The sequence below is a fragment of the Thamnophis elegans genome, chromosome 11, assembly GCF_009769535.1.
Source record: "Thamnophis elegans isolate rThaEle1 chromosome 11, rThaEle1.pri, whole genome shotgun sequence".
NCBI classification, from domain to species: Eukaryota; Metazoa; Chordata; class Lepidosauria; order Squamata; family Colubridae; genus Thamnophis; species Thamnophis elegans.
This window is the reverse complement of record NC_045551.1, coordinates 29390101-29412931: the sequence shown is the minus strand read 5'-3', so window position 1 is coordinate 29412931 and position 22831 is coordinate 29390101. Positions and strand designations below refer to the sequence as shown.

The following is a 22831-nucleotide window of genomic DNA, read 5'->3' as shown; positions in this document are numbered from 1 at the left end:
CCTCTATCACTCTATCCCTCTCCCCTCCCTTCCTCTCTCTGTCACTCTGTGTGTATATGTATGTGTGTGTCTATCTGTTTCTCACTCACTCACTCACTCACTCTGTGTGTGCATCTCTCTGTGTCTCTGTCTGTCTGTTTTTCTGTCTGTCTCTCCCTCCTTCCCAACCTGCAGATGGGCTCCGGACCAGTGGAGCCTCTTCCTTCTTTTTAACCAGGTGATCTTTATTAAGGCATAAAAATGAACCTTAATTAGAGGCTCACAAAAGAAGCTGGAAAGAGATAATGAGATAATGGAGCCAAGAAGCTGAAACCTGAACTGGAGAAAAACCTTTTCTATCCCCTTACCAGCCCATTCGGGAAGACGATCCCTCCCCCTGTGGATGGGTTCTAGACCAGCGGAGCCTCCCTGGACATCACAGCAGCAGCAGCCCCAAGTGTGCCGATCTCGGCGTTTTTCACATCGGGGCGTGCTGCAAAGAGGGAGTGAGTGAAGACCTTTTCTAGCCGCGCAAAGGATTTCCCCCAACTTGCTTTGCTGAGCAGGGGATTCAGTAGAAAGGAAAGCAACTTCAGAGCTACGGCTGGCGTTGGGCCGGCAAAGGCTTCCCACTGACCTCCCCCCCACCTCCGAGTTCCTGACAGATCGAATTATTTCAGCAACAGCTTCCCCCACCATGGCGCCCAGCCTCCCCCTCGTACGTCACCTCCGCTCCGTTCTCCAGCAAGCCTCATGGGTTTTTTGCCTTTAGGAATAAGAATGTTTAAAAGGCTTTTTTTTTCATTTGAAAAAAGATGATGCAGGTTCTGAAAGAGTGAATCTCCGTCGCACTGCTATGCTTTTTCTTCCTCCAAATAATGGTCACTGCTTATTGTAGCGAGTCAGCCTCCTAACTTCAGTCCAGGCTCTGCAACTACCTTCTCTCCCCACCCCCCCAAACCCACAGAAACAGGAGGGAATCGGCATTATCATTAGCACTCTCTCCCACGCCTGGCCTCCCCTTCGGAGGTAAGGGGCGGGGAAGAGCAGATCTCCCGGGGACACAAATATTCCCCAAGTGCCACCACCCGCTTCTCGTAGCTCCCCCCACAAAAAACAGGAGAGGAGTGAAATAATGCTACGCTTTGGAAACGCGGATCTCCAATGCCAGGGCCATGCCAGGAGCTTCGGGGGTTCCCTCCAGGCCACCTGCACAGCCAGCAGCCGCATCCACAGGCTCCGTGGAGAAAGGCAGGCCATGGGAAAGGGGAGCAAGTGCGCTCCCTGGCTCCCCGCTCCAATCTCGCCCGCCCAGTTCCCAGACCCTCTCTTTGGAAAGAGTTCTCCAGCAGCCTCTGGCGAGGTGTTTTCCCCGCCCCACTCGGGCGCAAAGCAAATAAAGCAAATAAAATATAAAATGCTGGTTTACCTTTCTCTGCTGCTTCTCTCCCTGGCTGGAGCCAAGAGGAGATCCCTGTCCTAGTCTTCCTGCTGCCCTCGTGGCATGGGCAAAACAGACGGTACTTTGTCCCTTCTGTCTCCCCGTTGCTCAGAAAAGCAACTCCGGGAAGGTCCTTTGGTGGCGGCCCCCGGCCGCTGCAGCGATCATGGCCCCCGGCCGCTGCGCGGCCCGGTGCCAGGTACTCCCCGGCCCGGCACCGGTCCGCGGACCGGGGGTTGGGGACCACTGGTCTACATGACCTCTTCCAACTTTAAGGTTTTAATAGCTCGTGTATACAAAGTTCCATACAAAGAATCAACATATATTATAAAGATTTCTTATTTACGGAATAATCCCCAATTTGGAGGTTCCATTTCCATTTCAGTTTAGAGGTCTAACATTTCCTTATTGGGGGCAATATCGGGGCAATATGCTGACTCCGTAAACTGCTTAGAGAAGGCTGTAAAGCACTTTGAAGCAGTATTAAAGTCTTATTGCTATTGCTATATTCTGTGCTACTGATTTTACACTTACCCAAATGAAACAAGTAAATGCTCTAGATGTCATTTGATCTTAAGAAATAAACATATGAGAGAACAAAATATATAGAAATGAGACAGAGGGTAAGCCCAATCTATAGTATGTACTTTGAACTTTAAAAAATTCATGCACAACAATTAAGAATGAATTAATTTCAAAGTATTTGAATAAATGATGATGTAAATTTACTGAAACAATTAGTTTGAATTGGAATTTATTTTACCTGTAAACAGATAAATAGATTAGAAAAATAATACATTTTTAAAAAATTAGTGGGCTTAATCCTATTAATGGTGCTGACTACCAACTTTACAAAATTACAATGGGTATGACAAAATTAACTATTATTAAATGTAAAAGAATACAGACTAGCTGATTTCCAGTATCTGATATAAAATTATTCTTTATATATTTGATATGTAATTTTCAGCAAATAAAAAACAAAAACAAAAACTACACTCCATTTAATCTAGTGCAATTGCCCAGGTTCCATTCAACTTTTCCAGACTTCTAATGTCATCAAAACAAAGACCTCTAATGTTTGTCTATAAAATATACTTTAAACCTGATGCAGTTCCTTAATTGTCCTTGTCTCTCACTCAAATTCCTATCTTTTTAAAAATAATAAATTCTCTATAATAAAACATAATCAGCATTGTCGCCATCAGTCAATTGCAAAAGGCAGCTTAAAACAGCTTAAATCCTGTGACAATACTTTTAATACTATCAAATAATAAAAGCTGCCTATCTCAGGTCAATGGGAAGAGTCAATAGGTGAATAACAATGCAAATCCAGTCTATGTGGCTAATTGCAACAAACCATAACAACACCAAAATTTCAAACCCATCTCCATGGTTATTACTTTTGCCTGTTTGGAAACATCCTACTGCTAAACAGTGGCTGCAACTATTTCTGTAAAAAATAGTGTAATAAATAATAATAAATAAATAAAAGTGTAGTGTGTGTGTGTGTGTGTGTGTGTGTGTGTGTGTGATGGCAAGTCCACTGAACTGAAAATTTAGAATATATATTCATATATTTTAACATGTTAAGAAAATCATATGTAAATTATTCCTAACTATGATGCATGCCAAAAAGAGAATACCGAAGAGCACAACAAAGAACTGTGGTGAATCAGACCAAAAGCCTATTGAGTTCAAGGAGAAGTCAAGAAAAAATCCCCAAGGACAACAACAGCCTTTCATTTGTATTCTCCAGCAACTGATACCACTGTTCCACCACATGTGGCATTTCTGCCAATTCAGGACTGGAATTACATCTGTGTTCTCATAAAGTCACACATTTTCAGCAATTCAGCTAATTCATTTCTGGCTTAACTCTAACACAGAGGAAATGCTGCAAACATTACATTGCAGCATTAATGAAGGAACCACAAGCCAAATAATTTCCCACTGGAGAGATGTATGGCTTGTTTTCCATGTCCTGGCTCCTCAGCTGTCTCACATCATTTTTGAAGTTAAGTCACTACAGCAATTCATAAATCTTGCCTTCTAAAGAACATCAAGATGAATTTGGTCTTCTAAAATAGGCTGTTCTCTGAACTCCTTTGATATATTAAATCTGTTGAAGGGCAGACAAAAAAGATTGGAAGCTCCATGTTTTTCTCTTCCAAAACTAAAGGTAGCATGCAAAATAGCCATGCAGGAGTTGGGATTATCTTCTTTCTGCATCAAACCTCCTCAAAGCAAGCAAGCAAGCAAAACTTGGGCTAGAGCTGTTGTTCTGGAACTTAACAAGGACAAAGCCGGACAATATGTAAGCAAACCAATAAACTGTATATGAATAGTGGAAATTGTTCTTCTGATTTAATAGATCTGAGGAACAGAAATAAGAAATTCAAAGAGTTCTCTACTATCCCTTTATAGAGGATTCCTCAAGAACTGGATGAGCAAGTGCTGGAAGTTTGCTTAGCCAGTGCCTCCATTTCACAAAAATGAAATTAAGTTGGTGGTCTGCTCTATCATAACTTTCTCACAATCCATTCTTTGTCTCTTGTCAAATAAGCCAAAATATATTAGCAACATTTCCTAGTAAATGCTGAGTGTGCAGACCAGGCATGTATTATCAATCCCTGCTTGGAGGAAGGTAGATATTGCCTTGATTGAAATTTGCTCCACTGGGTTTCACATTCTGCATCCCACATGACTTTGTCACTGGATGGGAGGGGGCATACGATAGTGATGATTGTCTAGGCAGTGGACAGGGTCCTTCTCACAAAATGATGGAATTTGCTGCCTGGCATGATCCCTTCCTGACTTCCTGAAGCTTATATCAGATGCTTTGGAATCTGAGGGAAGACTCTGGAAATATTTGTAACTATAAGTTACTCAGCAGAGGCAAACTATCAATGACTTTCAATATTTTCCAAACTTAACTCTAATTCACTGCACAAGCTAAGGGTTGCAAAACAGCATCTGCACTCATTTTAGAAAACATAATTTCAGTGATAGAATCTGTTAAACACATACTGTATGTGAAATATTTTAGTTGTAAGCCACCCAATGTTGCTTTTCAGAGTGAGGAAGGGGATGTAAGTTCAATCAATCAGTCAATACTGGATAAATTCTTGTGAGATTATTAAGTGATGGATCCACAGGTTAGGGTTTGTTATGCTAAATGTTCAAGCTATAGTGGAATGTGGAAGTTATTTGGACTAGACAAACAAAGAGAAGAGGTTAAGACACAAGAGAAGCAAATGAAAAGAAGATCAACCCAAATTAATAAATAAAAGGTTATAAGGTTAACCAAAGAGCAGAAAATAGAATTAAATTCACTTGCATTTTAAATAAGTAGGTTACGTTTGAGGTAATCTAATCAATATTTATATTTAAACCTCAGATATAATTAAACTCTTGCAATAAATTAACATGGCATAAAGAGTAACATATTTGTAATGCTGACCAGGGCCCACATTAAAACATGTATTTGCAACAGTCTCTTTACGAGAGTGATGCTGTCTTGTTTATCAAATTCTTTGCTTCACCCTTACTAGATATTTCTAGTAAGAAAAGCAAAATGTAGAACAGACTGGCAACCGCTGAGCCAAATCCAATTGCAGAACAATTTGAGACTTATGCTTCTAACTAGCAATATTTTTATTTCCTATCAGTTGAAATATGGACTAGGATCCAATAGACCTGTTGCCTTTACATATCAGCATAAATTTATACAAAAGAGCAAATGTGCAATTATAGCTGTGATACATATTTTGTCAGTAATTTTTAGTATTAATAGAATAATATGGTGTAGTAGTTAAAGGTACCAGGCTGGAAACCAGAAGACTGTGAATTCTAGTCCCACATTAGGTATGAAGCCAACCGGGTGAACTTGGGTCAGTCACTCTCTCAGTCCAAGGAAGTAGAGAAGGGAAAAACACCTCCAAAAATATTGCGAAGAACACTTTTTTCAAGAGTAATTTAAAGGCAAAAACAATAATAATGCAGATCTAATCTATACAATATTTTCAGAGAGAATAAATAAGAAGAGAAGCTGCTGACTTAAGAAACATGTACTATGTGTTGAAAAAAGTATTGTTTGCCAATCTAAAAAAATAGTGTTAACTGGAAATATCATGCACAAACACAAAAACATGAAAATTTAGGTATGACATCTGTAAATATGAGGCAAAAACTCTGCCGGAAAGCTAAGTTCTGAAGAGATAGTAGAAGAACTGTATGATTGAATACAGTGTTTGAATATAGTGATAGAGATGCAACAGTGTGAATTTCAAAAAAAATATTCAATATACTTCAAAGATTATACTCAAACTTTGTATAAGGGATTTTACTGTTAGATAATAACTCCAGCAAAAATAAATAATTCTCTCTTCTGTAAATGTTGTAAATATAACAAACAAGTTGGATTTTTTTTTAAAAAAAATACATGATAGCAGTGTTGCAAGAACCAGAAAATGATGCTATGTAGAATACAACAAATTCTGCAACCCCACTGCAATCTATGATATTCATACTAAATTTTACTAACCCATGTATCCCTTCAAAAATATTAAATTAGCATTATATATACATATTAATGATTCCAAGGATTCTGTATGGCTTTTATAGGAAATGATTTCTGGTTTCCTCTTTGGAAGAACAGCAAACCAAATTTGGGAGAATACCTTGATGTCTAGAAACATGTATTGAAAAAATGAAATTGACATAGAATTTAATTCAACTAGGTTATCAACTAGAATTAAATTCTTAAGACTACAATCTTATGCATGTAATCATGCCATATCCAAAATTTGGGTTATGCAGTTTATATCCTATTTTTATACTGATTTAATATATTATTTACTCACTATAGTTTTTCAATGACTTCAGTTGGGTTAGCCAAGCAGGGTCATTGATCAAAAAATTATATCTTATAATTATATCTTATAATGTCACAAACTTCTAATGATTATTAATTGCATGATATTTGATATTTGTGGCTCATTTTCCTGTATTTTCTCCCTTTATTTATTTATCAGCACAAATGCAACACAAATGTAACAAAGGCAACAGTAAAAATAATGGCTTTCTGTCGTGATGGTCTCTTGTGACGAGCCGATAGACAGAGAAAAGGAAGCAGTCTGCTTCCTCCCATATTTGGGCATACCAGGGGTTGTGACACTAAATACATACCTATTTCCCTGGCTCAGCTGATAAAGGAGGAGAACCTTGTGGCTTAGTGGTTAACATAACTGCTTAATATGTAATACAGCACAGGTTCAAATCCCAGTAAGGGTATGTGTGTGTTGCATTTGTGCTGATAAATAAATAAAGGGAGACTAGTATAGATCTATTTCAAGCTATTTTAGCTCTCATCAGCTAGCCATACCCTTACTGGGATTTGAACCTGTGCTGTATTACATATTAAGCAGTTATGTTAACCACTAAGCCACAAGGTTCTCCTCCTTTATCAGCTGAGCCAGGGAAATATGTATTTAGTGTCACAACCCCTGGTAAGCTATAAATTTAGCTATTTATATATTCATAATTTAATTTAAGCAGGAATTGACACATTACATAGCAAGGCAGATTCTACATCTGGGACATGGCTTCTAGGAAAAGAATCAAGAGATGAATTAAAAACAACAAATGGAATGACTTAAACAAATACAAGCAATAAATACCAATGTTTAATATTAAATATTAAAGAAAGCATAAATATTTAAGTAGTGGTTAATGGCTGGGGGAAAAGAAGGAAATGAAGGCAGGAATGTATCACCAAAATTCCCTTCCCAATGTTTTCAACTTATGTTTTATTTTATAGTTATAAATTTGCATTTTGTATCTTTATTTTTGGTACTTCTTAACCTTATAGATGAACTTTCTGTCACTTATCTATCCATTCATATAAAAGTATTTCATGATCTGCAATTTATTTGTTCAATCTGTATTTGACATTTGTTCAAAAATATATAACAACACGGACAGATGAGGAAAAGAAAAAAAAAAAGAGAAGATTTTCAGACATGAAGAAAACCAACACAGAATGAGTAGAACTGGTTAACTCAACAGATTTACAAAGAATCTTAAGACAAAGTTGGAAGAATTCCATTACTTTGTCGTCTGTCATCAAAGTACTTCCATTTCAAGACAGCAGCATATTGATATCCAATCCATATTTCCTTATATTTTTCTCTAAGAAAAAGGGTCCTTGATTTGTGGGACAGATTTCCTGCAGCTCTCATTTTCTCATCACAATGCTCATTACAATACTAACATTTATTTCTCGACACGAACTCTTTTCAATTGATGTGCCCACATGATAAATTATGTCTCTCGTCTGTATTTTTCTGATGGAAGCTCTAGGCAGTTCTCAGGGAGTTAAATCAAAGGTTATAAAATTTACTACTGTATTTATTTTTTGTCTTACAGAAGCAATTTTCATGGCAACATGAGCGTTTATCTTGTGCCTAGTTATTACATGGAGGACACAGTGCTTAAAATGAACCTGTATGGCAGATTTAATTTAGTTGACTTGCAGCCCTATGTTTTATTCTGTCAATATAGCGGGTACTTCAATGGAAATATAAAGAAAGAAGGACTATAGAAAATAACATAAACAGCAGCAGCCAATTTTTAATAATCGTTTCATCCCCTTTGATGAAATCAATTGCTTATTCTGGCACATAGGTAAGGCAGAATGGCACAAAGAACACTTGAAGCACAATTGCAATCACTTGATAGGACGTACCACATCTTTTATTTCAGAAGAAAAGGAATGTCAGCAGGTGAGGTAAGCTATTTTTTAATACTTCTAAACGCAAATACAGAAAGCAACAAGATTTTTTAAGATTTTTAAAAGATCCCCCCCATAAAATCCATTTCTATTGTATTACTAATAACTTTTTTAAAATATGAACACACACACACCTGAGAAATAGACAGAGTGATTAGGCGATATTATTAAGCTCTGTGTGTGCTGTATTTAAATACAGTTCTATCCGAAGGGAAAATATTCATTCTTGAATATACACATTTCCAAGAAGATATATCCTTTATTTGTCAAAGTATCCCTTATGGCCAACTACAGAAGGTGCAACTGTCTTATAATTACAACCCCAAAAGGACCATATTGCAGCTACCCTTTCATTGGGCAAGAAAGAAAAGCCATGTTTCCTATTTAAAGAAAAAAAGTTATTTGGTCAACCTCGCTATTCATCTTTCATCATGATGAAAAATATTTCATTAAGATTATGAAATATTAGTATTGCATTATATTTACTTAATAATAATACAATATGAGATATTATTGTAACTAAACTCTTCACATGAAATATTTAAAGAAAATGGTGTACTAATGCAAACAGCAAGATTTTATTTATGAATCTACTGGTTTTAGATTTCTATTTTAGTTTTTACAAAGGATACACTTATACGCCCTCCCTCTACCCGAAGCAACCCTGTGTAGTTGCATCCAGAGGATGAATGAACAGCCCAAAATCATCCAGTGAGTTTTCCATGGTGAGAATGGATTAGAACCTAGGATCGCTTTGAGTTCATCAATAGCTAGCACAGACTCTCTAGGTCAGTGATGGCTAATCTTTTTGTTGTTGGGTGCCAAAAATGTGAGGGTCCCAGCACCCATAATGCAAAGCATAGATTGTTCCTCTGGGGGCAGGAGGGCTTGTCCAGACTTTTGGAGGCCCATTGGGGCTGTTTTTTGCCCTCCCCAGGCTTTCCTGAAGCCTGGGGAGGGCAAAAACGGCCTCCCCTGGCCATCCGGAAGGCCAAAAATCAGCTGGCCGGTACGCCCATGTGCATGGACAGCTCGTGTGCCAGCAGATATGGCTCCATGTACCACCTGTGGCACGCATGCCATATGTTCGCCATCAGGGCTCTAGATCATCTCAGTCATCCCACTAGTCTGCCACTCACATCACTGAAGATGAAAATCTAATTACAAAGGTTCCTGAAGTCTTTCCTATTTTGTATCTAGGATAGCATATAAATTCAAAGATGATACCCAAATGTTAATTGATAGCGACTAGTATGCTGGACAGCCTTTGTAGCACTGAGCCAAGGAAATAGTCTTGCTCAGGTATAATGATGCTGAGAATCTTTGCGAGTTTTAGTCACACTTATTTGAAAATCTTGCATTGGGTCTAAATAGTCTTTCATAAAAATGTCCACCATTAAACAGAAGGATGCTACAGGAATCTCAAGAGTTTCAAAAATGAAGACAAAGCTGGCTAGCCATGTTAAAACTGTGCCTTGCATAGTTTGAGCTACTAAAGCAATGTGTCAGGAATACCTGTGAGCTGCTGGAGGATGAATGCAATTAATGGAGGCTTGCTGTGATCTGTGGGTCCTCGATAGAACCTCATTGTGTTGGATTCAACTTCTTAGGGACAAATGTTCTCACACTGACAACACAGGAAAACCCCAAGAAAATAGAGGAGGGGTGTAAAAAGTACATTAAACTCTAGAGAAAACATATTTAACAATGTACAAAACTATCAGAGGGATGTGGAAATATTAAAGGATTTCCAAGTACCTTTAAGAGAAGCCAGCTTGTCATCCACTTGACTATTTTTGCTGCCCAACAGACATTCTGATAGAGATCCGTATTCACTACTCCAGGATCTACAACATTAACCGTCACATGGCTTCCTTCTAACGTCAGGAGATGTTGCAGTTGATAGCTGAATATACAAGAGCAAGTTTGCTTTGAGCATAAGCTCCATGAGGTGAATATAAGCAACTGCAAATAGAGGGGGAAAAAAGAATCATATAAATATAATTTCAGAGTGAAGCATGGCACAGTTTTCAGATATTTGCTGATGATAACTTATGAAAGAGAATTATTAATTATGAAAAGGAAATTAAAAAAGCTGTACACAGTAGGAACTCTCTATAATTACTTATCATCTTGCAGAAACCAATGTAGCCTATACTGAGTGATTTATGGAAAATGTTTGAGATAATATAAACCAGAGATGGGCAACTTTTGACAGCTAGGGACTTCACCACTGCCTTTTAGGGTAGAGACGGAGTGTTAAAGTAGATTGAATTTTCCTTAGTTTCAAGAAAAATCTTTGAAGCCTATTATAAGACAATTTTAATTTTTCTTTTGCATGAAAATAATAAAAGATTATGTACCATTTTTCAGTAGTTGTCAAAGGAGACTCTAGAAGCCATAGAGAAGATCACATGAAACACTATAATCAAATAGTGTCTCATAGCGCTGTCTCAAACTAACATTTTAAAAAGGCATTAGCTTTTGTGAGTTTATGTCTTTTAATGAAATATGTTAACATTTAAAGGTACAACTAGAATCTTTCTGATTTGTAATATACTGTAGACTATCAATTTTTTTCTCCTATAATATAGATTATAGCACATGTAAAAAAAAACTGTTCTTCCTTAGAATATTACAATCAAAATACCTTATGATTCCATTTTGTCTGGTTTCCAAAATTCCTTTCCTGCTTCAAATAAAGGCAATCTCATGCTATAGGGTTGCACAAGCCAGATCTGTGGTAATGATCTACTGTACATTAAAGAGTTATGTGCGCTTTGAAAGAGAGCCAATTGGGTATAGTGATTAAAGATACTAGAGTAGAAACTAGGACACTATGTGTTCTAGGCACAAAGCAAACTGAGTAATGTTGGTCCAGTCACTCCCAAACCTAAGAAGAAAGCTGTGGCAAGCCACTTTGGAAAGTATTTATCAAGAAAACAGCAGGAACTTATCTAGGCAAACGCCAGAAGTTAATGCTAACTTAAAGAGAGCTTTAAATGCAATATAAATCAAAGTAAACATGAATATGGGATAAAAACAATTTTCCATAGTAATATAATTTATCTTAAAGAATATTGACAATGGCTGTGTAATGCAGAAATGATGAGGTCTATTTTTTACACATTCATTTCAAATCCCTTTCCTAGAAATGTATAGATCCTGTTCAAAACACTACTGAACAAGCCAGTGTCAAAAACTGAAAGTTTCAATAGGACTCGGAAGATTTCCAGTCTTCAGACACCGCAAACAAATGTTAATGTGGAACTTAATTCAATGCAGTTTTTATTGTGCAGGCACATGATTGCTAATTAGGGGTCATCAATTAGTATATATTAGCTTTGGCTTTTTCCATACAGATTTAATAAATGGTTTTTGTAACTGGCACACACACTGTGGTCAGATACACAAATGTCCACACTGAATGCCTCTGATTATGATGTCACTGAAGTCCTGTAACGTTAAGAATTTCTTGAACATTAATATTGAATATAATTGGAAAATGTTAGTATAAGCTTTGTGGTTAGAAAAACATTCAAGAGATCACAATCAGAGATAAAAATAAAAAATCTGTCTGATATTTAGATTTAATAAACTGTTACCTTTACTAATATGCTTATTTAATATGAAAATGAGTAATTCATATAATTATCTGGAGATGCTGGTCCTTATCCTTTTGCTATTAATAAGAGAAGATGGAGAAGCCTAGTAGTCACAACAGACAGACAGACACAGATATGCACACATAAATGTTGTGGCATTATTGTTGTTGATGTTATTATTTATTTAAGGCCAACCTGGGCATTTTAGGGCACCTAAGCCACATCTGGCTCTTGGCTGTCCCTGTCTGGACTGAGTAATGTCAAAAGTTAGAAAATGAAATGTAATAAATGCACTTCAGGGAGGAGAAGAAGCTGAGTGCGCTCCTTTAATTGGCTGGTGAGAGAATGAGCTTTTTTCCTGCCTACAGCAGAAGAGCAGCAACATAGCTCAGGTGAGGCAAAGCTCTGTGCTCCCTCCCTCCTTCTATGCTTCCTCCTCACATATGAGCTGGCATCAGAATTAAGTTCAGCCCTCCACAACAGTCCCACTTTAACCACACAAATATATTTATGTCCTGTTTTATTTATTGAATTTGGTTTTTATTTTTGCTATTTTGGTTTCCTTTAATTTAAACATTTCTCCCATTAACTGCCCATCAGTTACAATATTTGTCAGAAAGAAATAGATGTAATTGCATCATATCTGGTAGAGGATACGAATTAGACATACCTACTTAATTTCAATTTGGATATACTCATTATAAAAAGGCAAGATGCTGCGAGATTAAGAATAACTATTGTAATCTTATTTAGCTAACTTATTTATATACTATTTGATGGAAATTAATCAACTTAAGATGTATCATTATTAGTTTTTACTCTTTTACAACAGCAAGAAATACAACTGGCAAATTGTTTCATTGATATGAATAGCAATACCATTTAGACTTTATAGTACTTTACAGCCCTCTCTAAGTTTACAGAATCATTATATTGTCCCCAACAAATATAATAGGGTCTCTTGAATCAAATTTTTAGAAAATTTCAGAAGGTGCCTTAATGGGTGTCTGTAGTAAATGGTTAAAAAAAGTCAAGATAAGGACACAATGATGTGACTGAAGATCTTCCTTCTGTTTAGGCATATCAAAAACACATGAAAACCAAAACAAAAACAAAAAAACCCACATGTTACAGAACACCCCTTACACTTCTTTTACATCAATTCATAATCCCTAAAATGCATCCATTTAATAACACACAGTATATCCATTAAATACATACTGATAAGCACATATCTAAGTGACACTACTTTCTCCCTTTAAAGATGATGTGACAAAGTATGTGTTAAGATTAATAATAGATATACCAGTAATTGACATGGTGCATACACAAATAGTTTAGATCAATGTTTTTCAAACTTGGCAATTTTAAGAGGTATGGACTTCAACTCCCAGAATTCTACCACCAGCTCATGAACAAGCACTGTTGAATATTTCACTTCTTAGAAGTTACTACCAATCTATGGTAATAGATATATTGAAGCCCTCAGACTAAGAGACAGTTGTTATCAGAGGTTAGAGGTTCAATGACCTCATCTCCCAAAATGATGAGAGCGACTATTTTAGTATATCTTTTTGTGATTGTACAACTACTTTACCAGCAGAAGGCACTAAATCACTTGTTTTCTATCTATTGGGCCATATGTCAGGCAAAACAAGAAACACAAAAGCGTTTACATACACAGAATATATGTATTTTAAAGTAAATATAAAAGTAATCAGGTATAAACATGGAACTATAGTTAGAAAATTATCCTTTGTTGGACAAAGTATACGTGGAGGAACACTTTCCATGGGATCGGACATGACTTCGCAACTAATAACATGTGACAAATAACCTTAATTTTTAAGTTTGTAGATTGCTATCTATGACAGCAAAGCAAACAAACATTTTAAAAACTATATTAAAATTATATCCTCCTTAGAATGAGGTTACAATCTTACATAGAACAAAGAATGAAGAATGATAGCATTAAGGAAGGTTTATAGGTTTATAGGTTTATTGGGATTTATATGCCGCCCTTTTCCCTGAGGGGACTCAGGGCGGCTTACAACCACAGGGGAGGGGGGTGCAAGGTCAGAAACAGAACAATATGTGCACAAAGAAAAAATAATAAAACACAACTTTCATTCAGCAATCAAACACTCGGGCGGGTAATTGGAAACCTATCCCCAGGCCTGCTGGGAGAGCCAGATCTTGAGGGCTGCGCGGAAGGTCTGGATAGTGGTGAGGGTACGGATCTCCATGGGGAGCTCGTTCCACAGGGTCGGGGCAGCAACAGAAAAGGCTCTCCTCCGTGTGGTCGCCAGTCGACATTGACTGGCAGATGGGATTCGGAGGAGGCCCAGTCTGTGCGATCTAATTGGTCGATTTAGGGAGGTAATCGGCAGAAGGCGGTCTCTCAAGTACCCAGATCCACTACCATGGAGTGCTTTAAAGATGGTCATCAGTATCCTGAAGCGCACCCGGAGACCAACAGGTAGCCAGTGCAGCTCGCGGAGGACAGGTGTAACGTGGGCGAACCGCGGTGCGCCCACTATCACTCGCGCGGCTGCATTTTGGACTAGCTGTAGTCGCCGGATGCACCTCAAGGGCAACCCCATGTAGAGCCCATTGCAGTATTCCAGTCTAGAGATCACAAGGGCTCGAGTGACTGTTGTGAGAGCCCCCCGGTCTAGGTAGGGCCGCAACTGGCGGACCAGGCGAACCTGGGCAAATGCCCCCCTGGTCACAGCCGACAGCTGGTGATCAAAAGTCAGCTGTGGAAGATGAGTTTGTATAGTGTACAAAGTATTGTAGGAAGTTATCACCTAGCCCTCTCCCCAAAAATGAACTATCCTAGGAAATATTGAAAAGGCAGAATATTATGTTTCTCTGGATGTGAAAAGGAAGAAACATGTTTCAAAAAGACAAAGTAACTCTCCCTGCAGCTTCCTGCCCCACCCACTTTGTCCATGAGTCATTAAAGCCTGAGCTAGTTCCTTTACATAATAAAGAGTTCTCCCCTTCAGCTCCAGGGGATGGGATTAAGGCATGATATATTGGCCTTTTACCCAACTGACCACATGGCATCTGAAAATTCAACCAAACCTGGACTCAGCCTAGAGAGTTGCCCCTGCATGGCCCCATGTGAATCTGACAACCAATCAGAATACATTTCTTACACATGAACAGGAAACAGATAGGTGGGGCCGAAAAGATTATAAAAAGCCCTGCAAGCCCTTCCCTCGACCCTTCTTCTTCACCCAATATCTGGAAGCATGTGATCACCTTTTCCCCAGGACTTCAAGCCATGTGGCCCTGTCCACCATTAAAACCATCTTTCTAAGCAGCCTCCATGCCTCCAGTGTCTTTTTCCCCACTTGGAGCCGAACCCAGAAGGACATTTCTTCCAACAGTATCTTGCACTAATGCACTAATATTATCTTAGAATGAAACTTATTTTGTCTGGTTCAATATCTTGTACTTTAGCCATTTTTTAATATTCCATTGAACAAAAGATGCAGCACTATATGACAAATAATGTAACATATAGCACTAATCTAAATTAGGCTTCAATTACTGTTTCTATTGTGCTAAGTTCTTTCATTCATTTACCTACTTCTACTTAATATTGCTCATTATTAAGGGAAAAATGAATGGATATTGATTGACACAAGTTAGAATAATACATCAAGGACTACTTCATGTCAGTTCTAACTTTCTAGAGGCTTTTTACCTATCAAGACTTTTGTTTGAGCTTCCTCTTTAGAGATACGTAATTGGGTAGAGCTTACAATTAGAGAGCTATAATTAAATTACTGCTGCCAGGAGTCAGGATTTTCTGGCCCATAAAAATATATATTTTATATCAAGGCTCTACACGTCTGAGTTGCTATTTGGAGACTAAGAAGGTCACAATTATTTCCAGGCCCATAATGAGTTTTGAGAGCACTCTGTTCTGCCTATGGAAGACTGATAATTTACTTAAATAAAAGCTGGAACAATTGAAAACTTAGTACAGGTTGTTCAGGTAAAGTGAAAAGCAAAGCATGAGTGACTGTCTATATTTTATCACTTCACAAAGTATGCAGCAATGGTAGAAGAAAGTTTTGAGTGTTTCCACTTCATCAGGTAGAAATAAACCTGTATTTAATTTCCTAGAGATATTGTCAGGGGAATAACTTATGGCAATAATCTCAGTTCTTGCCACCTATGCAATTTATGCAATTCTATTTTTGTTGGCAAGAAAACTTTATATAAATGTATTTGCACACTAGATTACTCACACTGCACTGGGAGCCATTTTGGAATAGAGTAGCATAATACCATCCCTAAATTAATTGCTGACAATAGGGGAGAACATTTGTCATTTTTTGCACACTACTCATACCTTACTATTTAAATCTATAGCTTTGAAGTGACACAAAATTTTGAAAATTAGCAGTTCAAAAAGAGGAATATTTATTTGAGAATAACATGAAGGACTCATGGCAACTGCATAAAATTAACTGTTCTTTCAACTAAAATGGATGGAGAAAGTCCTTCAGGAAAGACAATGGATTTCACAGATATCCGTACACTTACCCTTAATCTTCTCATGACTGTACATGCATACCTACTGTAGTTTTAAGTATAGAATATCCTAATCAATAAATAAATCAACAAACCTGCTTCTTCTTTTAATATTCACTTATAGTTAAGCATATTAATCCAAGTGTTTTTCAGATATTGGGCTTAATTTCTTTAATTGTGTTTGCATACACATATGCCAACATGATTATTTATAAATAAATTCCAAACAGTATACAAAAGGAAGTATCCATGGGCGTATTTACTGTCTGAATATAATGAAAGTACTTCTGCAACAATGCCCAAGCAGCCAGGCCTATTCTACTTATCAAGTTGTCTAGATACTTGCTTTTAACCAGTAAAGCAGAGTTCAAGAATTATGCTCCCCTTTCATGACTTGTAGACTTCAACTTCAGAATTTCTGAGCCAGCCATGCTGGCTCAGGAATTCTGGGAGTTGAAGTCCACATGTCATAAAAGGGTCATAATTCCCCACTCTGCAGTAAAGGAAAAATAACTAAAAAAGAGACTTGTTCTCTTCTCTGGAATGAATCCCTCCTAACTTCATACTATATTGAGCATTCAGGCTATACTGGAATTAATTTGACCAGACCTTCTTGAAAAACAGCATAATCAAGTAAATATGTATGATATGATTGTGAGTGCTGCTGGTTTTTCTAAGACTGGGATGGGGAACCTTGACTTGTAGACTTCAACTCCCAGCATTTTGGCTCAGGAATTCTGGAGTTGAGGTCCACAAGTCATAAAAATCAAGGTTTTCCACCCCATTCTAAGATATTGCTTGTACTCATTTATCAACATTGCATAAAGAATTGTTCTCCTAAAATCACAAGACAGATTATACTGCATGTATGGTTGGTTTAGTAAATAATCGGTCACTTAATATAACACTTTGAAATGTTTTTGGTTCACTTTTATCTATGTGTTAACTAAAGGATTCATGGTGAGGACAGCACATATAAACTTATTATGTTTGCTTGTTCTACATAACTAAGTTTTCTTGAATACAGGTACACATTTTTTAAAAAATGTTGCTCTTGTCATCTTTCTTGATATGCAGACATTTCTCCTATTGACATGGTCAATCATTCTCTCTCTACCAGTAGAGTGTTTTGTATATACTCTACCACTAGAGCATATAGTATAGCTAATTTTTTTCTCATCTTTTGCCTTCTCTATGTCTTTGATCATATCTCTAATCCTATTTAAATCCCCATCTTCTACATAAACTATTTTAAAACCCTGCATATTATTGTTTCACACTATCATGAACTTCTGCAGCTTTGTAATCTTAAAGCTCTATGCATCATTCTTCTCTGTTCTGTTTCTGCTAAGTGCAATGAAACGAAGTTGGCTAGTTGTTCTTTCAGTTTATTTTCTTTCTTTCTTAATACAACTGCATGTTCTTGCCGTATAAAAGGACTGTTTACATTAATCAATTTTTCAAATCTGGGTAGTCTTTTTCAGACTGTAATTAAAGACTCTTTAATGTTACCTGAGTCATGTTATTTTAAAGGTACAGGATTATGATAAGCCTATTTGCTTTAATGGATTTTGGAAAATGAATAGATTAAAATCTATCAAATTGTAAAATGAAAAATTGGTCTTGTTTCCCCCCGCTAGCTGAAAATTGATTCCACATAGCTTCATTAAGGTCATGATGGACAAAGAGAGAGATACGGCAGAAACTGGGGCCAGCCACTTGCGGGAATGGCAAGGCTGATGATTTATACCTTCAGCCTTAGCATTCATCTCTAAACCAGGTCACTAAGAACTTCACTAGACTTGAGCTCTGACTAGTGCTATTGAATGCCAAGGTCATAAACAGTAAGACTACCTTCATCTTGATTTGATTGTGGATGAGGAAGCAGGCTGGCATGTGTAACTGAGACCTGGATGAGAACCTAGATAGGATGCAGAAAATGGGCCTGGCAGTGGAAGAGCATCTCTTTAGAAATCTATACATCCCCCACAATAACCTCATTTAAATGTAATATTTGGATTCAATTGACTTGGGTTTTTGCCCAATTCCACCTTAATTTTTGGACTTTGGCTTCAGAATTGTGCATTAATATGAGTACACAGTTCTAAATGTGTGATTTACACATATGTATTGTGTGAAGGGGGATTGGTCTGAATCCAGAGGCACTTAGCAGTGCCTCTGGATTAACTGAAAAAGAAACAAGATAGGCAGTGTGAAAGTTTGCATTTTGCTTTTCTGGGTACCAAGCACGGAATACTTTCCCCTTCGGATAAATACAGGAATATTTGGTACTTGAGTTTTCAAAGATTTAAAACTATTAACATTTCAAAGACATAAAGAAAGCTTTTGAAGGCTGAAGAATTTCTGCAGGTGACACACTCAGAACATAAATATTTTGATGCAAAACTCACAAAATTTATCATGTTCGTTATAGTGATATGCAATAACAAATACTAAGGCACAAGGTAGTTTCAGGATATAATAACTAATTAGACCTCAAATCCCTTTTGTATGTGGGCAGGAGCATTGTACTATGTGGCAAATGTAATATAATCTATGAACACCAGGTTTGTGTAGTGGTTAAGACATCAGGCTCGAAGCTTGGAGAATGTGTGTCCTAGTGCTGCCCTAGGCACAAAGCTAATGGGTGACCTTGGAATAGTCGCTTCTCTTAGGGGTAAGAAGAGACAATGGCAAACCATTTCTCAAATCTTGCCGAGAAATCTGCAGAGACGTGTCCAGCCAGTCTTGAAGAATCAGACACAACTGAAGCAGGGGGGAAAAAATCTCTATCACAGTAAAATGTAAAAATGAAACAGATGAGATCAATAATAGCTATTCATAGAATAAATTTACTGAAATTAAGGATTGCTTTTAATAAGTGCAGATGCAATGTTTTAATATACAGTCATAGTGTAACCATGAGTGGGAAATTCAACAGACCTTCGCTTTTACAAAAGGAGCTACCTTATTGCTTGCCCATCCTAAAGAATCTGAAGTCAGATTCTTATGAGGCAGTGCTGCTTCTTGTTTCCTGCTTGAAAAGGAAGCACATAATTTCAAAATATAAAGGCTCTCAATGCAAATTACAGCACTTCTTTTGAAGTAAATGATGGACTTTATAACAGGGCAGAGAACTATCCATTAGAAGAATTTTTTACTCTGGAATGAAGAATATAGAGGTACATTATTCCTTTGTATATGCACATGCAGTTTCAAAGATATGCAGTAAAGAAAAAAATTGCACATCTAAATTATACATTAATTTAACTACCATTAAGTCTTGTGCTAGGCCAAAGCTCTACAAAATGAAATGAGGACATTATTTCAGCTTTTGAAAGCAAGAAAAGAAGTATTGCATAAGGTGAAGATTTACAACAACATTTCAAACCTACTCCCACACTCAGAACAAATACTTAAAATTGTATGTTTCAAACATATTTCTTCCATTAAGAAAGAAAACTAAAGTGATAGATACAGAGGAAGAGAAGAAAGAATGATCCAAGTTCCTCCATTCTGAACAGCATCCCTAAATGAAATCAATTTATTTTGCAATTAAAGGATACTACATCTAATCTGAGCATTTTCTGGATGTGCTGATTTTAACTTCCAGAATGTTGAGCCATTGCTGCAAATTACAGGAACTGAAACTGAATACATTAGGAAGACACAAACTGTGGGGTCCTCAGTGGAGCATGCTGATACACAGCTACCGAAGTTCCAATGAACTGTGAAGTTCCTATCAAAACTGGGCTTAGGACTAATACGTCCTAGAAAACCATCTTTATTCCCACTGGATGTACAGAAACATTTTAAAGCAAAGTGTGATTTTATTGTGATTCAAAGCAAAAGACCGCTGGAGATGAAGATGCCCCTGGGTGTGGTCTAAAAACAATCTCTATACTTCAGCCAACAGATGATAACTCTGGCCAAGCACTTTGTGTCCTACAGAAAGCAAACCTTTTCTGACAAACAGTTTGAATTGTTTCATTCCATTAAGGTTTAATGCTACTTTCCACAATACGTTTTGACCCATGTTTAGGACTATTATTCATCATATGCGACTCCAAATAATAACTAGAATAAGTGATAAATTTCTGCAATAGCTTTACCAGCATGAATTGAACTGTAACATTATGGTGACCTAAGCTGTTGAACTATGAAAATACTAATCAGTACAGTAAATCAAAGAGGAAAGATAATGTGTAACTCACGCGCAGTATGTTTTCACAATGGGTGCTATAAATCATGAAAAAAAATTTACACATCCCAAATGTACATTTATATATACTTATACCAATTTGTAAAGTATTCTAATTTTACACTAACACTAACTTAACCCTTCTCATTTTTATTATCAGTCTTCTGACATATGTGAAGAATGATGGAAATATTCTTGCACTGCTAAGGAATAAGGAACTGAGAGCATACATAGGATATTTTGTAGTTATGTAAAACAGATTTAATACACAAATAGAAACCACTAATAATGAAGGAATGGTGCTTTTTTATGCAGAGTAGTACTATTTTAGCATTAGTTTCCTGCAAATTGGTGCAATTTATTAAACATTGGGTATCATTTGTTTTTTTTTTTTAAAAACATAAATTACAAAAAATGGTCAGTTTATGTTTCAAGAGTTGAGACAAGGTGGCATTATTACCAAATTTAAGAGAACTCTCACCCCCCCACACACACACTCACATTTTAATGTATAGAAATGCAACTAGTCTAAATGAGAAGGAAGTGAAGGGGATTATTATCTAATAATTCAAACTCAAAAAAGAAACATAGAGATATTGAAATGGGACCATGTCTGTGGAGACCGAAGATTGGAAAAAAAAACTGTTGAATTTACATTTAATACAATTACTATAATTGTATGTATATGGAAAAAGATTATTTTATTTATAAATAGTGAAGCTTACATTCAATTGGCTGTATTTCACTAATTTGCTTATTATAGAAAGTACCTTTAGATCATCTATCCTTAATAACTAATAGTCAGGAATTTTGATTAAATCAACCAATAATCAATAATTATAACTACAGTTGTTATGGTATCTTCTTTAAAGCAATAAGATTAACAAGACCAAGCAAGATGTACAAAGTTGACAGATGCAAGAGAGAGAGAACAAATTAATTCCATAATCAAAATGTAGCAAAATGTTGAGGTCTGGGCAGACAGATGAATAGTGAGATTAAGTGGAACAAATTAAAACTAATACTTGCCAGAATTAACTGTCAAATTGCAAGTATGTTCAAGAAATCTGGTGTAATGCAGACACAACTGATAAGAGAAAATGTCGACAGAGGAGAAGTGCGAAATGACATTTCAAAGCTTCTCCCATCCCAAATTTGTTTAAAAGTTTATAAGCAAACACCACATGCAAACCAACATAAAATAAATAATCTGGACTATTTATATATAATGTTAAAAAATGTTTTGAATATTTTATTTTTTCTGAAGCCAGCTTATGTAACATTTTCATTCTTTGATCTTCTCTGCAGCCTCCCTCCTGCAAATCTTCTCTATGCAACTCCCATTTCTTTTAGTATATTTTAATCTGAAGGTAGTTATAGAATGTAAAGACAGCTGGCCCTCTCTATTCTGCTAATAAATACTCTTCAGTGGGTGGGAGGGATTATAATATTAGGACAAAAAATTGCATACCTGCTTTGTAAATCATGAAGATGTAATTCACCTACATAATGGGTGGCTGATGAGAGGGTGATAATCCGAGCATTGTGGCTATGTGTTCCTGATTGCTTCAGGGTGAGCCAAGAGGAGATTTGTCAACAAGAAATGTCCCAGGTAGTTAACACAAGATGCTCTTCAAATCCATCTTCTGTCTTCTTTTCAGGTACCAGCATCACTGCAGCTGGAGAGTTGAACATAAGTGAACTTTGGTGGGTACATGCCTGATTTTGTTTCATATAACCAAGTAAATTAAGAAATTATTCTTTCCCTATGGCATCCAATATATCTCACAGAAAGTCCATAAACAGGACATCCATAATCAGCAGCATTTCCTTTCAACTATCTCAGTATCACAATTAAAAATAGGCATACTATATGGAATACAATGTAAAATATATAATAGAAGATTAAGTAAGGTACAATTAAACAGAATTTAAATGTACAAATCTTGCCCAGAAAACTAGCAACATTATATTGTGTTCTCTCATGCTGCCTTTAAGTCAAATGTACACTGATGGGGCACAAAGAGCAGGTATAGCATATGTATTGTTGTCTGCATGTCAACACAATCACAAAAGCGAAGCAACTGGATAGCCCCATTTGTTCAGAGTATCTCTGAATCTTGTTGTATGCTGTGCAGTCTATTCATTGATTTCCATACTTCCCAGATTTTTCCAGTGCAGATTCATCAGAGGTATTAAAAAGTCAATTTCTACACCACGAAAATAATTGACCAAGGCTATCTCCACAGAAAACCAAA

The 22831-nt window shown here is 36.7% G+C and overlaps 1 protein-coding gene across 1 annotated transcript in view; it reads right to left on the bottom strand.

The window, feature by feature from the left end:
* Window positions 1-22831, bottom strand: part of LOC116514742 (dehydrogenase/reductase SDR family member on chromosome X-like) — a 127917-nt gene that overhangs the window by 12687 nt on the left and 92399 nt on the right. The window contains 5 exon segments of the mRNA XM_032226425.1: window positions 9972-10126; window positions 10129-10178; window positions 22045-22148; window positions 22150-22196; window positions 22199-22252. Coding sequence (XP_032082316.1) covers window positions 9972-10126; window positions 10129-10178; window positions 22045-22148; window positions 22150-22196; window positions 22199-22252 — 410 coding nt within the window.